The 18000-nt window shown below is 43.4% G+C and overlaps 1 protein-coding gene across 2 annotated transcripts in view; it reads right to left on the bottom strand.

Annotated features, from left to right (window-relative positions):
* LOC104597017 (RNA helicase, ATP-dependent, SK12/DOB1 protein) overlaps positions 1 to 18000 on the bottom strand; it is a 67269-nt gene that overhangs the window by 1708 nt on the left and 47561 nt on the right. Inside the window, exon 20 of one of the 2 annotated variants that reach the window (XM_010258385.3) lies at positions 61 to 275. In XM_010258385.3, the coding sequence (XP_010256687.1) occupies positions 61 to 275 (215 nt within the window). Of the gene's footprint in view, positions 1 to 60; positions 276 to 11970; positions 12481 to 18000 lie in introns of those variants that run through there. The other variant, XM_088898108.1, reaches the window with a different exon arrangement.

Raw genomic sequence — 18000 nt, forward strand, 5'->3', positions numbered from 1 at the left:
ACAAAGCAGAAGCCATGTCATGTGAAAGCAAAAAGAAAGAGACTTCATAGAAAAATATACCCGGCCCTGAAAGTCTGGCATCTGTTGAAGTGCTTCATCTGACATTTGGTACTTCAGTGCATTAACTTCCTCTCTGTGTTTATTTATTTCTTTTAGTAAGATAATGTGCTCCTGCAATTTTGTGCAACCATGGCACTTGCTTTCAGACATCCTTTGCAACAAACTATTCCATGTGTGGTACGACTCCACAAGATCAACATCTTTCAGCTTCAGATCTGAAATAGGTTTGCCACAGTGATAACAGCACTAGAAAGTGAAACCACTCAAACCAATCCTAATGCCACACAAATATTGATCTATTGGTTGCCATAGTAAAGATCTCTAATCTGATAGTTGTCTCAAATGATATTATAATTGTGATTAAGCTGGGCAGCAGTAATGTTTCTTTCAGCTTAAGGTGGGAAATTATTATTTACCAAAATTAGAATTATGCAGTGGGGCAGAATTTTTCTTTGTGTCCATAGGGATCATATGTATCTAATAATTGCCTGCAATGGAATTGTAATTGTTACTACGCCAGGCAGGAGTCACATTTCTTTCAGCTTCAGATGAGAAGTACTGTACAACAGAAATAACATTATACAGCAAGGGAATATCTTAATATTGGGTCTGTCGGGTTAATAGATGGACACCACTCACTCACATTACTTGTTCAGCATATTAGAAACACCCAGAATGGGTCTCACCAAGATGTTACACGCCACAAAAAACAAAAATCGTTAGGTTACTTCCAACTATCTGAACCGTGCATTCCCTTCTGTGCTTTCATTGAACATACAAATACTTTACCACTGCTAAACAATCGCTTGTTCGAGCTGAACCGTGCATTAACTTGTCCTAGCTGATTATTTTTTTTGATCAATAACACTTTCATTAATTCATCAGTAGAAAATTTACAAGTGGAAGACAAACACACTTATCTTCCAAGAGTCACAAAGAACTTCAAGAAAGGAAAGAAGAAAATACAAAGATACAAGGGCACTAACATTACAACTTAGCCCAAAACAAGGAATCCCTTTCTGCCCCTTGTTTTGCTAAACCGTCAGTTAGGGAATTAGCTGATCTCTTAATCCAACATGTCTTAACTTCCATCTCCCGCACCAGCCATTTGAATTTCCTCTTCTCATTGTTATACTTCCAAAGATCATTTTATTCTTTGGTCAGCCACCCTATCACCACCTCTGAATCCCCTTCAATTATAAGTTTCTTGATGTTCAATTCCTTAGCTTTCCGGGCTCCTTCCATAACTGCACATATCTCAGCTCTAAGGGAGTCACCCACTCCAATTGGGCCGGAGAACAAAGCAGAGATGACCCCATTTTCATCTCTAAAAACACCCCCGATCCCTGATTGTCCCGGGTTTCCCCTACTGCATCCATCAAAGTTTAATTTCAAGAATCCACTAGGTGGGGGGGGTCCAAGCCACACTCATTACTGACTTGGTCTGCGTGCAACTTGCAATTTCACCACACTTCCTCAACATGTCATCCACAGTGTAATCTGTGAATATTTCCAGAGATTTCAGCCACTGTACCGCCCTAAACTGTATGATAGTCCTCAAATCTGCTGTCCCTCTCTGAGTTTCTGAGAATATCCTAGAATTCCTTTCTTCCCACAGTGTCCAACATACTGCAGCCCTTAAGTCCTCTCCACATTGTCCTTCCCCTTTTTAACCGCCACCTGAAGAAGGAGGGGGCAAAAAGGCCCTGCATGTCTGATGGGGGATTCCAGCTGCATCCAAACAAGGAGAAAGCCCAAACCCACAACGACCTCGCGAAGTGGCACAACACCATTAGGTGAAAACCGGTCTCCCCGTCTGCTTTGCACAGAACACACCACTGAGGTGACAAGCAAGTATTGGGTCTCTTCTTTTGGAGTAGATCACCAGTGTCGATTCTTTCCAAATAGGCTTCCCAACAAAAACTACCAACCCTAGGAGGTATAGCTCTGCACCAAACCTCACCAACAGGAAAAGGGGACAGGGTAGGACTGGTGGACTGACTTAAGACTTTGAAGAAAGAAGCACAAGAGAAAATGCCATTGGGGTTAGGTGTCCAAATTCTAGAATCCGCCCTAGTGGGGTCTAAGACAACGTTATCAAGAATTGCAAGAAGGCTCGAAATACAGTCGAAGTCTGAATCCCTCAAATCCCTTCTTAGACCCAAGTTCCACCCAATCCTAGAAGTGGAAGAGGACGGGGTGGTGAAAGACGAGATCGGCTCATTTTTCAAATCAGAAAGAGCGTACAAAGACGGAAACTGATCCTTTAGAGGGGCGCTCCCTACCCAGGTTTGTTCCCAAAATTTTATGGAGTTACCGGAATTCAAATCATAGGAATGAAAAAAGGTAGCAGGTCATGAATGGCTTTCCAAGGAGAATTGCTTGTGATCCTAGCTCTGATTCCAGCGTCCCATCCGTTGTGCTCCAGCCCATGAATACTTGCCACTATTCTAGCCCATAGCTTCTCCTTCTCCAAAGGAAACCTCCACAACCACTTCCCCAGCAAAGTCATATTCCTTCTCCTAATACTCCCACGCCCCAAACCACCACACAACTTACTCCTGCACACTATTTCCTAGCTAACTCTATGATCCCTCATCTCTTCTCCCGGCTCCCACAGGAAATCTCTCATTAACTTCTCTAATTTGTTAGCAATCTTCACTGGGATTTTAAACACTGACATGAAGAAAATGGGTAAGTTAGCAAGCGTGGCCTTAATTAATGTAATTCTCCCGCCAAGAGAGAGGTAATTCTTTTTCCAAGATACCAATCTTTTTTCAAACCTTTCCATCACCGGGTTCCAGAAGCTTTCTCTTGGGATTATCACCTAATGGTAATCCTAAATAGTTCAGAGGCCACCCCGTGACTTCACACCCTAGAACTTCAGCACTCTCCCTGATCTCTCCCTCCTCCAAATTCACCCCCACTACACAGCTTTTCCCAAGGTTAACCTTCAAGTTGGATAGTTGCTCAAACAGTTGTATCACCGACTTTAAATTCCTGATAAACCTCACATTACCACCTTCACAAAACAGAATCGTGTCATCAGCAAACTGTAAATGTGTGAGGGGGGTTTCCATCCTCCCAACCCTCCAGCCTCTAATGAGCCCCCTAGAATCTGCTCTGTGAATCAATTTCCCCAAAACCTCCGCAATTAAAATGAACAAGAAAGGAGAAAGGGGGGCTCCTTGTCTTATACCCCTACTGGCTGGAAAAAAATCTACCATTGTCCCATTCACTAGCACTGAATAATGACAATTCCGGACACAGCCCATGATCCACTTACACCATCTAGCCCCAAACCCGAATTTGGTTAAAACTTTCCTCAAGAACTCCCAGTCCACCATGTCATAAGCCTTTTCCAAGTCCAGTTTACAGACCACTCCCTTCTTCTTATCCCTCTTAAAGTTCTCCACACTCTCATTAGCAATTAAAATCTGGTCTGTAATTTGTCTTCCACTCACAAAAGCTCCTTGATAGTGTTCAATGATATCCGGAATTACCTTCTTCAGCCTCAAAGACAACACTTTTGCAATGATCTTGTACAAGCTATTCACAAAACTTATTAGCCTAAAATCCTTCGGGTGGGATGCATCTTTCTTTTTGGGAATTAAGGCTATAAATGTAGAGTTCACACCCGGATTGACAATTCCTCTCCTGAAAAACTCCTCAAACACCCGCAAGAAATCATCTTTCAAAATATCCCAACAATCCTGATAAAAAGCCATTGTAAACCCATCCGGCCCTAGAGCTTTTGTTCTATCCATAGAAAACACAGTCTCCTTGATCTCTTCTATATTAAAGCTTCTTTCCATCCTTCTCCTGTTCTCCACCCCTACATCTGGCCAATCCAAACCTTCTACCCACACCCTTCTACTCACAGGCCTTCTTAGAATAGATTTGAAATGCTCCACACAAGCCCTGGCAATCTCCTCTTGTTGTACTAACTCAACTCCATCTAATACCAGTTTGGAGATAAAGTTCTTCCTTCTCCTGCCATCTGCTAGAGAGTGGAAATACCTAGTGTTTCTATCTCCCTCTTGCAACCATTTACACCGAGATTTTTGCCTCCAGCTAATTTCCTCCTTGTGCAGGCAATCCTCTAACTGTCTTCTCAATTCTCTCCTGAGGTCATTGTCTTCCTCTCCAAATTCTCCCCTTTCCTCTTTAAAGTCAAGGCTTTCAATCTTCTTCATCAAGTCTCCCTTTCTTTCTTCTGTCCTCCCGAACTCCATCAAGTAACCACATATTTTCAAATCTAAAGGGGGTAGGACCTCCACACCTTCTTTCCTCCTTGCATAACACTATGGGCCAGTGATCCGAGGTCACCCAATGTTCTTCCCAATCCAAAGAGAACAGGAATCTATCCAGCTTAGAGCAAATGGGTCTAGATTGAAGATTTGACCATGTAAATGCCTTATGCGCTAGGGGAATCTCTTTAAGCTCAAAGGCATCCACAAGACTGTTAAACTTCCTCATGCTTTTTGTCACCCTCTGGTTAATCTTATTTGACTCTTCCGAGAACCTTATCACATTGAAGTCCCCACCCATGCACCAAGGCCCATCCCACAACCCTCTAACATCAGCCAGTTCCTCCCACAGCTCCTTTCTCTCTCTGTAATCATTCGGTCCGTAAACATTTGTTAGCACCCACATATAATCATCCTCTTGCTGCTTAAACTTCATGGAAACCGAGTACTTTCCGATCAACTCCTCCATCCCTTCAACCACATCCCTCTTCCACATTGTTACAATCCCCCCGGAAGCACCCCACGATGGAGCCGCCACCCAGCTAATCCCCCTGGCTTTCCATACACTCCTTGCCCATTTGTCACTAAACTCCATTCTCTTAGACTCTTGCAACAGCACAATGTCTGGGTCATACCGTCTTATTACCTCTTTTATTGTTGCTCTCTTCTTCGCACTCCCAATTCCCCTCACATTCCAACTAAGAATCTTCATTCCGCTTCTTTTACAAACCCTTGCCACCTACCCGCTACTTTCCCCCTTTCCTTCTATCTCCTTTTACCTCGAGCTTCTTGTCTCCTTCTACATCTCTCTTTAGTCTCTCGACTTCACTCAACCTCCTCTTCTTTGTTATGATCTGCATCTTCCTCTTCTGTAAACTTTCTTTCAACTCGTTCAAATCCTCCAGCCTACAGCCCAACTTCCCTACAAATTCTGCTATCGTGTCTTCTCTCACCGATTCCGCCACCCCTACCCTTCCTACAGAATCCCCTTCATCTCTGTCCACCTGCTTTTCCTTCCTCTCCTCTATTCCCACCTCAGTTCTTTCTTCTCCAACCTTCCTCCCCTTACTGTTACCTCCCTCCTTCCTTGCTTTCTCCCCGTAAACCTCTCCATCTCTACCCTCATTCCTGTCCCTCCTCTCCATTAACCCCTCCTCTCTTCCTTCCTCCCCTTCCCTCCTCCATATCAGCTGCCCTTCCACATCCTTAAACACTCTTTCAATGATTTCCCACACTTGTCCACTTCTATACCTTTCTTCCCGCACCTTCCCACAATCCTTCCTTCCCCTCTCCCCCTCCTCAGAGAGCCCGCCTACTAGCTCGGCTGCATATTCATGGGCTACAGGACATGGTACAGGAACGGAATCTGGAACCAAAGACACAGGAGACACATTAGTAGCACAAACCGAAATCACATGGTTACCTGGGATTGAAGGACAAGCTAGAATAGAACTGCTCCCGGCCTCCTCTTGTTCCGAAGTTTGGTAAATAATTATCTTCCTGAGTTGGTTGGGAAGTACTTCTGTCCTTTGGTCAACCTGGTGATCTTTCCACTCTACCCCTGGGTCACCCCTAGAAAGCATATTCCTGCTCTGCTTCCGGTTCTCCCGGTTTTCCCCTTCTGATAAACCTTGCGCACTCTGTGGTCTTGGGAATGAGATAATCCGATTGCAGTCTTCACCCTGGAATAATCTTGCAATATTCCACCCTTCCATATCACCTTCAGCACAGTTGCCTTCATCATTTACACTGCTCACGCTAGAGCCATCGACAGAAAGGTCCTCCGGTTCACCATCGTCTTCACTGCACTGCACCCACCCTTCAAACTTCTCTTTCTTCTCTTCAGTTCTTCCCCTAGTGAAACTTAGCTCCGGCCTCTCTGAGAAGCCTCGCACAGGGATAAGCTCCTTCAAACTGCGTCGGGAGACCCACTGTAACGCCCTCTTCTTTCCTGGTTTCCGACGCTGCGCGCATTCCCCCTTTTGGCTCGCAGTTGGGGACGATGATAGACCGAAACCGAAGTCTATCTTAGTCGAAACCCCATTCACGTGTTTCTTTAGTGGCTCACGCGCCTTTTAAACAATCAGGGTCGGGCCCGCTGGCCTGTTTGGGCCTTTAAGAATACCCTTTGCAGCCCACATGGGCTTTTGCTTTGGCCCATTTGTAAGCACCCGCGAGCTCACGTGACTTTTAAGAAGGTCACGCGCATCCAGCCACGACCCCGGTTTGGTTCTAACAGGTTTAAGTTCAAATCTTCCTTGGCCCAGCCCCTTTTCCCTGTTCAGAACAGTCTTGGCGCCAGTTACAACCTGTGCAAAGGACCTGCCACCCTCCAGACTGCTCGCTTCTTCCACACGCGAAAATCCCACCCCCTGCCTACTACCCTTTTGTTTCTCCAGCAAATGTTTTTCCATTTTAGTGAAAGTGCTTTTCTTGTTTGAATCCTCCAACCCTTTCTTGCCACGCAGCTCTTCTTCTTCAACCTTCTCATCTCCCTCCATACGAGCCTCTTTCCAGAGCATCGATTCAGTGGATGGAACCAGCCACACTGAGTAGCACTGCCTCTCGACTAGCACCTCTATCTTCCGAGGTATCTCCTCAGGTTTTACTCCATTCAATAAAATGGAAGCTGAACGAAGGTCTCCCCAAAAGGCCCCTCCTAGTGATCCTCCACACATCAAAGCAATGGCTTCAGCAGTTTCTTGCTTCCACAAATGAAAGGGAAGACCTAGCAGACGCACCACCACTCCATCTTCAACAAAGAAACCTTTGGAGTTTGAACCCGGACACCATCTTGATACTGTGAAATTTCCAAGCTTAGCTTGGATGTTTAAAGCCTCAACTTCTACTCTGTTCTCAAGCAAATCCAGCAAAGCCTTGTTCTTCTCAAAGGATGTTAAAATAAATGTGCTCTTCAACTTTAACCTTGCTGTTAACAGATCTGCAACTTTCCTCCAGTCAAGAATGGGAGCTGAAGCTTCAACTATCAATTTACTTTCCCAATCCCCTCTCTGTATGTTTACTCCCATTCTGTAATTACCTGCCCCAGCTAACACTAAAGGAGTCTCTTGCTTAGTCTTGTTCACCATACTACTAGACCTGCTTATTTTCCTTTTTACTAATGCTTCTCTTTTTACACTCATACGTTTCAGCAGTTCACATAAGGCGTCAAGAACTGCCTTCCAGCCCTGACTCTTCCTTCCTTCTGGAAAGCAGATCATCTGCTTTCTACCCTTGCCAAAAAATTCTGTCCAGGAGATGAAATAACCTTTAAGGTTTCTCTTACACTCTACAACAACCCTTCTTCCAGATTCTGAGACAAGCTCTTTCCAACTATTTTGCTTGCCTTTGTTACTTGCACCTTCCACAAACTCCTTGAGCCCTTCAATTACCCCCAGTCCTTCTAACAGCACCATCCCTCTCTTTGAGATTCAATCTTCAAAACTTTTTTCCAACGGCCTACCTCCACGAATTCTCCCATCTCAGCTCCTCCCCCTCTCCCCCTCTCCCCCTCTCACCCTCTCCCCCTCTCACCCTCTCACCCTCTCAGCAACCTTCTCTTTGCTTCACCCTCTCACCCTCTCACCATCTCAGACAATGGCACCAGATGAAAACACAGTTCCTCTCCCATCTCAGCTCCTCCCCCTCTCACCCTCTCAGCAACCTAGAAAAGCCCATAGCACCACACTATGTCCACAACCTCAACTCCTATGGAGACAGATCATTTTGAGAAGTTTGGTGCAACTCCTAGCTGATTTTGGCACAGTTAAACTGTTAAAAGTCTTCAGAGGAACCAACCAATAATAGGCCTGCTCTCAAACTGCACAAACAGTTTGTTTTTCTTTTTTCCCCCTCTCATTCTGTGGGTCTTGTTGACATTTCTAACCATCCTGTAGCCCAAAGTTAGGGCATTTCCACCAAGTATCTTATCAAATTTATTGTCCCCATCTCAAGGGTCTGGGCAGTTCTAGGCATCCTGAAGGCTCCATATAGAAGTGACTCTGATGCAAAAAAGAAACAGAAAGAAACAAGTGGGGAACCTATCCTATGCATCCCACCAAGGAGATTCATACCAATAGGAGAGCTATCTTGATGATCCCGCGGTTCCCACCTAAATCTTCAATGTAAGAAAAATTCTGTCACCAGTCTAGACTGCCCATCAGATAAAGACCTACAGGATTGGCCGTGTTTTCCTACATCCTACTGCAGTTCATTGTTAGGCTTGTTGGCCCTATACCAGACCTTATTTTGGAGTTTTGCCCAACCAATAATAGCTCTTCATACTCTCAAATTTTAATTGAAGGTTTACTTTGAACATGTAGGCCACCACCCATCAGATAGAAGACAATCCAAATTGACAATGAGTCAATGATTTCGTCCCTATAACCCACCTTGTATCAATGTTGCATGGATCCAAGATCCCTGAATAAATAATGTGTTTACCAGACACTTAACAAAGTCTGAAACTCCAGATATTCTTAAGAACACTTCTATGTAACATTTCCTATTTATTTCCTAGATTATATGACATAAATGAACAGCTAACATACAAGAAAAATGCCATTTTTCGTGTCAAATGTTACTTGGTAATAATGGGAACATTTTATACCCCTTTTCATGTTGCATGGACTCGGACTTGGTAATTGGAATCTGGCACGGTTTTGAGAATCCAACTCAATGAACCCAAAAAACTAGGCCAATAAACAATGAATCACAAGTTATGTGTAAATGGGAAAAATACAAGTTCTAGAGTGCAGATAGTTTAAATGGTTAGACAAGTTATGTTTAAATGGAGTGGGAGAGTGTGGTGGGACAGTCAGATGCTGAAATCAAACTTACTGCCTCTTCTTTGTACAGACAGCTCTATGAAGAGCCTTGGGCTAACTTTCCCCTCCTCCCTCCACACCCCCTTTAGAAGACTTACTGACAATCAGAAAGCTCTTCTTGAGCTTCCTTTTACTGAGGAGAAAGTGAAGGAGGTGATCAGTCAGTTGGAAAATGAAAAACCTCCCGGTCCAGATGGGTGGACAAATCTGTTTTATGTAAAATGCTGGGATTTTATAAAGCAGGATATCATGGAGGTGTTTCAGTCCTTTCACAATAGTGCATCATTACAAAGAAGCCTATACTCCACTTTCATTACTCTCATCCCTAAAATAGCCGGGGCTGCTGACATAAGAGATTTCAGGCCTATTAGTCTCCTCTATAAAATACTGGTGAAAGTGTTAGCTGAGAGGTTGAAAAAGGTTTTGCCTTCTGTGATTCCTGTGAACCAAGGTGCCTTTGTTCCTGGGAGGTAGATGTTGGACAGTGTCTTGATTGCGAATGAGTTAATAGACACTAGAAAGAGGATGGGTAAGCCTGGTTTGGTGTGTAAGCTGGATGTTAAGAAAGCTTATCACCATGTGAACTAGAAATGTCTGGACTTTATCCTTGGGAAAATGAATTTTGGTCAAAATGGAGGAACTGGACGAAAGTGTGTGTGTGTGTGTGTGTGTGTTTCTTCTCCCAAATTTTCAGTCTTCATCAATGGGTAAGTGTTGGAATTCTTTGAGAGTTACAGGGGGATTAGGCAAAGGGACCCTCTCTCTCCCCTTTGCTTTACTCAGTTCAGTAAGATGACTGTGGAAGGAGGCATGTGGAATGGCTTTGAGATCTCTCCAGGAGGGGAGAAAGCTCATCTTCTCCAATTTGCATATGACACTTTATGTTTTATTGACTCTTCGGCTAAGCAGCTTGATTCTCTGATCTCTTTATGAGGTGGAGTTAACTTACTTGTCTCCTCCACCTTTGTATGACTATTTTCCTCATCAATAAATTACTTTACCTGTTTCAAAAAAAAAAAAAAAAAAATCTTTGCTGGTTTGAGGCTGCGACTGGGCTCAAGGTTAACCTTGGTAGGAGTGTAATTTTTGCTGTTGGCCATGTCGAGAATTTGGAGTTAGCTGAGATTTTGGCTTGTCATGTAAATCACCTTCCAGGGAAATTTTTGGGTCTTCCCCTGGGGACCAAATGAACCTCCTCTTCTATCTATGATCTTGGGATTGAGAGAACAGAGAAGAAATTGGCTTCTTGAAGGCCAAACATCTCTCTGTAGGAAGTAGAGTGACCCTAATAAAGAGCACCCTTTCTAATCTCCCGACTTATTTTCTCTCAGTCTTTCCCATCCCATCCAAGATATCTAAAAAGTTAGCATCCCTCCAAAGGAATTTCTTGTGGAGGGGGTGGGAAGATGAGAAGAAAATCCATTTAGTTAATTGAGATCAGGTCTGTTTGCCTGTCAAAGAAGGTGGGCTGGGAGTGAGAAAACTTGAGATCTTTAATTCTGCCCTTTTAAGTAAGTGAATTTGGAGATTCGGCTCTGAAAGAGATGCATGGTGGAGGTATCTGGTTGCTGCTAAATATGGTGTGGATTGGGGTAACTGGAGGTCTTTGGACCCTTTTCAGACTTGGGGCTGTTCCTTGTGGAAAGGTATTATGAGAAAATCTCCCTCCTTTTCAGAAGGTTTGGAATATAAGGTAGGGGATGGAAAGAGGCTGAAATTCTGGCAGGAACCCTGGTGCCTAAGCTCCCCTTTGGCTGAGGTCTTCCCTAACCTCTGCCTTTGTGCCCAGTGTTTTAAAAGCACAAGGCGCAAAAAAAAAAAAACGCAAGGCATAAGGCAAGGCGCGCGCCTTTTTAAGAAAGGCGCAAAACTACAAAAAAAGGCTAATAAAATTCAAAAAAAAATAAAAATATTAAACATAATGTTAATAAAAAATATAAACATAAATTTTAAAAAACCAATTATCCAAAATTAAAATACGTAAACATAACGTGTATAGCGTATTCAAATGAAAATTTAAAAATCAAAGCAAACATATAAAGCATTTTCAAGCATGTAAAATCAACAATCTCTTTTTTTGCTTAATTGCATTGCTTCAAGTAGCTAATGTGATGTAAAACATATAGCATTCTTGATTCTATGAGTCGCCTTTGTACCACGCCCCTTGAGGCAAGCCTAACCAAGTCTATGTTAGGGTTTGAAATTCTTATTTCTCACATGAAAAATAATGATTTTATAACTTCCATTAACTTTTAAAAAGATATTTTGTTGCAATGAATGAATGAACAACATTAGCAAATAGGGGGTTCTCGGAGCACAAAGCGCACAATTTTAAAAAGGCGCATGCCTGGGCTGCGGCGCAAGGAGCATCAGACGCACGACTAGGCGCACCAGGCGTGCGCCTTTTGAAAGGGGTGCGCCTAGGACCTGGGTGAGGCACATACCCCAAAATGTGCCTCGCCTGTGCGCCTAGGAGCGCCTTTTAAATCACTGTTTGTGCCTTATCCCCTAATGCATCAGTATTTGACTCCCTTGAGTGGGAGGAGGGGAATGTAGTTTGGTGCCCCTCTTTAGAAGGGACCTCTATGATTGGGAATTAGAGCAACTGGTGGAGTTTCGAAATCTATTGCAGAACTAGCGAGTTTCTGTTGAAGTGGATGATGTGTGGAAGTGGAGGTGGAGTGGTGATGGGGTGTTCACAGTCAAATCTATGTCTGAGAAGCTGAGTCAAGGAGCTAATATGGGGTTCCCTAGCAAGCAGATCTGGGTCTCTACCAGTCCTTCTAAAGCAAGTTTTCTGGTTTGGGTTCTGACCTTTGATAAATGTTTGTCTAGATCCAATTTGTGCATGCGTGAGGTTCAGATCCCTGACCTGAACTGTGGCATCTCTGGACTGGTTCCTGAAACTAGTGACCACCTATTCATTCACTGCCCTCTTTCTGCTATGTTATGGGAGCATTTCATCAAAATCAGCAGGCATCAACTGGGTTATGCCTTGATCTGTAAAGGAGTCGCTATGTAGTTGGAAGCTTCCTGGTATGAACAAGAAAGAGAAGTTGGTCTGGAAAAGAATTTCTGCAGCTGTCCTGGTCACGGTCTGGTTTGAAAGGAACAGTTGTGTCTTCTGCAACAGATCTAGAGCTCCGGAAGATCTGCTCAAGTTGGCGGTTAATAGGCTTGCTTCTTGGCTATCTGTAATTTCAGAATTTAAAGATCAGAATGTCTGTCAGCTCCTGGGTTCCCACTCCATTTGGGACTTGTAATGTAGTAACTTTCCTGGTGTTTTCTCACGAGGTTGCTGTTGTACTGTAATTTTCCTTCATCAATAAATCTTTTTACTTTACCTTTTCAAAAAAAAAAAAAAAAAGTGAGGATTCATAATTTTGCAGACTTCACACAATAAGGACTTTGTTAAATCTGTCTGATTCACAGTGTAGCTGAATTGCAGTCGTACTTTGGAGAGTCAAACACAAGTCAACTTGTAGACACATGCCAATTTGCTAGTCACCTCCAAAGGTGGGGGTGTCTATGCAACACCGCCCCTTTTTGCCAGTATTTAATTTTAGAATTCAAAATATACGAGTTTTTACTTTTCTATAGGCATGCCCACAAGTCCATGTTGTCTCATCATGCTCAGTAAACTCTAGAAAGAATATGCATTGAATTCCAACATGTTTGTCTGTATCCAAACACTGCCTTGTATCAGAGCTTTGCCCAATTAACAAATAGCACTCAGATTTTTCAATTTTTACAAAGAAAGGCTTGTTTTGAAGCATAGCAAGATCTTTTGTGCCAAATTTTGTTCCATGAATGTAAGGTGGGAAGAACTTGGGCAGTCCTTTTTCGCTCTAGACTATGCTCCCACCAGTGTTTTAAAAGTGCAAGGCATAGGGGTCAATTTGCGCCTGAGACGCAAGGCGTAATATTATAAAAAATGCTAGAAATAAAAAACGGTCATAAAATTCAAAAAAAATACTAAACATAACATTAATAAAAAATATAAACTTAAATTTTAAAATAATGTTTTAAAAAACCTATTATATAAAATTAAAATACATAAACATAAGATGTAAAGTGAAAGCTAAATTACTGTAGCCGAAGTAGCAGAAAAGAGAAGAAGAAGAAGAAGAGATGTTGGAATGTCGAACTACTCTGCTCAGTCGACAGTACTATTATTTATATTATGGTGTAGTACAATGATACAGGAAGTTACTAGAATGCCCCTGATTAGTGATGGGACACCCAAACAACTTAAAACATTAAACAGGATTAGGCCCATTAACAAAGGCCCAGTACAGGACAACTTAAACTTAAGTATAGGCTAATAAGAACTCTTATCAGCCGAATACTCATACATACAAAGACTTCAATCCAACACTCCCCCTCAAGCTAAGCATGGATATCAATCATGTTTAGCTTGCCAAGCATGTCCCTAAACTTTGCTGCTGCCAGCCCTTTAGTCAGTACATCCGCAATTTGCATCTCAGATGGAGTATAAGGCACACAAAGTTCACCCGAGACAATTCTTTCTCTAACAAAGTGCCGATCAATCTCAATATGTTTTGTCCTGTCATGCTGCACGGGATTGTTGGCAATATTGATGGCAGCTTTATTGTCACAATACAGCCTGAGAGGACCTTCAGCCTTAATGCCAAGTTCATTTAGAAGAGTTCTGAGCCATAAGAGTTCAGCAACCCCGTGGGCCATAGCTCGATACTCTACTCCTGCACTTGATCTAGCCACTACATTCTGCTTCTTACTGCGCCATGTGACCAGATTTCCTCCCACAAATGTACAGTAACCCGAGGTTGACTTCCTGTCTCCAACAGACCCAGCCCAATCTGCATCAATGTAGGCTTCAATTTCAATTCTATTTTTTTTCCTGAAGAGAATTCCCTTCCCTGGGCAAGTCTTCAAGTACTTGAGAATCCTTTCAACTGCTTTCATATGAGGAATCTTTGGAGAGTGCATAAATTGACTGACAACATGCACATCATAAGCAATATCTGGCCGAGTGAGGGATAAGTATATCAGCTTCCCTACCAATTTTTGGTATCTCTCTTTATCACAGTAGTCCTCCCCTACTGATTCCTGCAGGCCATGGTTCTGTTCCATTGGAGTATCTGCTGGCCTGCACCCCATCATGCCTGTTTCCTCTAGGAGGTCAAGAACATACTTCCGCTGACATATGTAGATTCCCTCTCTTGACCTGACAACTTCAATCCCAAGAAAATATCTCAAATGACCCAAGTCTTTGATCTCAAATTCAGAAGCTAGAAACTCCTTCAGTCTTTTTATCTCTTCCAAGTCATTCCCGGTAATTACCATATCATCCACATAAACAATGAGTGCAGTAAGTTTGCTATCCTGTCTCCTTATGAACAAGGTATGGTCTGCACCACTCTGAGTGTACCCCACTTTCTTCATGGCCCCACAGAGCCTCTCAAACCATGCACGAGGAGATTGCTTCAACCCATATAATGTTTTCCTCAGTTTGCACACCTTTCTACTAAAGTCATAGCCTGGTGGAGGTTCCATAAATACCTCTTCATGAAGGTCACCATTTAAGAAGGCATTCTTCACATCCAGCTGATGAAGTTCCCATGAAAAATTTGCTGCTAGTGACAATAGAACCCGAATTGTGTTGAGCTTTGCTACCAGGGCAAAGGTTTTTTTGTAGTCAATCCCTTCTTTCCGAGTAAACCCCTTTGCCACAAGTCTGGCCTTGTACCTTTCAATGGACCCGTCCTCCCTGTGCTTTACAGTAAACACCCACTTGCACCCAACGGTGGTCTTCCCCTCTGGCAGATCCACTAATTCCCAAGTTCTTGCTTTCATTAGGGCTTTCATCTCTTCATTCATAGCTTCTTTCCACCTTGGATCAGACACAGCTTCTGAGTACCTAGAAAGAACACGCACAGAGGAAAGAGTAGACACAAAGGAGTGATAGGCAGAAGATAAATGTGAGTAAGAAACAAAATCAGCAATGGGGTGCCGGGTGGTGCAAGAGCAGATAGGCTTACGGAGAGCAATAGGAAGATCCAAATCAGAAGTATGAGAGTTGAAATTACCTTGGATTGTAGAGACAGATTGATCTGAGTCCAACCGGTTGCTGTCATGAGGTTGAGGACCCCTTTTTCTTCTGTTGTATGTAAGTATCTCTTTTTGTTGCCTACTGGAGCCTTCAAGAACATCTGCAGCATCAGGAGAAGTAACCGGCACAGTGGGAGCCTCACTGGGTTGACCCGGAATGTCACAACAAGGAGTAGGAGGAGAGGATGGAAGACCCGAGGCAGATAGGGGAACAAAAAAGGAGGGAGAATGAGAATCCTCTTCTATCCCACTAGTCTCCCCCTGAAGAGGATTCTGAGAAGACTGAAAATAGGGTTGAGACTCAAAGAACACCACATCTCTAGTGACATACTTTCTCTTGGAGACAGGGTCATAACACTTGTAACCCTTTTGTGTAGGAGAGTACCCCAAGAATATTCCCTATGTAGCCTTAGGATCCAGCTTAGTCTTCTTTGGATCCTTCACATGTATGAAACATATACAGCCAAAGACCCGAGGAGGAAGGGGAAAGTCTGGAAGAGTGGGGCACAAAACAGAAAAAGGGGTTTTCATACCCAACACCTTAGATGGCATCCGGTTTATCAGATATGATGCAGAAAGTACAGCTTGAGACCAGTATTGCTTGGGGACTTTGTGTTGGAATAGTAAGGCTCGAACTGTCTCCAATAGATGTCTATTCTTGCGCTCAGCAACCCCATTCTGCTGAGGAGTATAAGCACAGGATGACTGATGTAGTATGCTAGCATCTTCCATGAATAAGTTCAAGGATTTTTCAAAGTATTCAGCAGCATTGTCTGACCTGAATTGCTTAATCTTCTTATTAAACTGTATTTCAATCATCTTGCAAAATGCCACGGTTATCTGTGGTACTTCATCCCGTCCTTTTAACAGGTAGATCCATGTACAACGAGAGTAGTGGTCAATAAAACTGATAAAGTACCGGAAACCATCAAAGGAAACAATGGGTGAAGGGCCCCAGACATCAGAATGAACCAAATCAAAAGGAGCACAAATTTCATTGCTGGAAATTGGATACACAGTTCTACATTGTTTTGACATTTGACATACTTCACAGGTTAGACTCTGACTTGGAATGCCCTTAAACAATTCGGGAAACAACATTTCTAATGAGGAGAAAGACACATGACCTAGCCTAGCATGCCAAAGATGCAACTTAGCTATTGACTCCACACTGAGCCAATGTCTGCATCAAGGTAGTAGAGGCCTCCATACTCATGACCGCACCCAATCGTTCTCCTTGTCAATCTGTCCTGGAAGACACAATGAGTAGGAAAAAATGTTATACTATAGTTCAAATTTTTTGTAAGTTTTGAAACAGACAAGAGATTTGAGGTAAGATTGGGAACATGTAAAACTAATTTAAGAGAGAGGTCCTTGCTTAGGTCAACAATTCCCTTTCCAGAGATAGTGGAGAAAGACCCGTCAGCAACTCTCATCTTATCCTGACCAGACAACAAATGATATGAAAAGAATAGGGAAGACATATGTGTCATATGGTCAGTAGCACCGGAATCAATAACCCAAGAAGTAGAGTCAATAGAGCCAGTGGCACTGAAGGCAGAGGCTGTACCTGATCTAGCAAGAGATGTAGAAGCAAAAGAATTATTTCTTAGACGGGCTAATGCCCTGCTAAGGACCTCAACCTCACTAGCAGTGAAGCCCAATGTACCAGTTCCAGAGGAATCAGCAACCTGTCCCATAGGAGAAGAAGACATTGTTGGTGTATTTTGTGAGTTGTCATCATTGTTGCTGGCGACAAAATTCCCACTTGCCGCAGGCCTGTTATCTCTAGAAGAAACATCTCTGGGTATTGAAGACATCTTGACTGCAGCCACTGTGTAGGTGACACTGATTGAGACTAGCCGAAGCAGTTCTGAAGGTTCTGAACCAGTTCTGGAGCAGATCTGATTAGCTGAAATGATCACAGCAGGTTCTGACAGCACTCGACACAGTTTCAGACTTGCCGAGACTATCACAGTTCTGAAACAGTTCAGTTACAACAGCAAGCAAGGAGTTCTGGGCTGGTAACCGACCTGAAGCTAAGGGTTCTCAACTATTGTGCTATGCAGACTCCACTCGAGTACTGCAACTGTAAAGAGAGTGCCCTTCCTTGCGGCCAATACTAGGACTGCTGACATCAGTCCTCAACTAGGGTTCACAGTGCTGAACAATCTGGAGCTGGCAGCTCCCTAGGTAATCTCACAGCAGTGGTGAGGGGTTTCGGACTGATAACCACCCTGAACTTGGAGCTGTTTACCACATTGCTATGCTGGTAGAAGTGTTCACAGTGCTGGTAGAACACTAGATAGACTTCACTTGGGCTGAACCAAAAACTGCAACAGTTCGGGTACAGTAGCGAGTGAACAGTTCGAGGCTGCAACAGTAGCAAGTGAACAGTGGGCTCTGTAGAAGAAGCTAAGTCTGTGCGAGTCTTGCTGGAGCACCGAAGCTGCAACTGTAGAAGTAGCTAAGCCCCTTTCGGCTAGTGCTAGGACTGCTGAAATCAGTCCTCAACTAGGTCTGTCCTACACAGACCTCTCTTAGTAGCCAAATAGCTACTATTTGCTGGAAATAACCTAGTAGGACATCTACTTCTGGGTCTTACTTCCCTTGAGTCCTACAACCAAGAGAAACCCTAGGTTCGAACTTGCTTTACTCTCTTACACCCCTAGGTCTTCACTACAGCAACCCAGAAAAGGAAGAGAGAAGATGAAAAGACAGCAAGAGAAGAGAGTGTGTGCCGGCTGAAACCAGGAAGAAGCTAATGCTCT

This window comes from Nelumbo nucifera, chromosome 2, assembly GCF_055504915.1.
Source record: "Nelumbo nucifera cultivar China Antique chromosome 2, China Antique-T2T, whole genome shotgun sequence".
NCBI classification, from domain to species: Eukaryota; Viridiplantae; Streptophyta; class Magnoliopsida; order Proteales; family Nelumbonaceae; genus Nelumbo; species Nelumbo nucifera.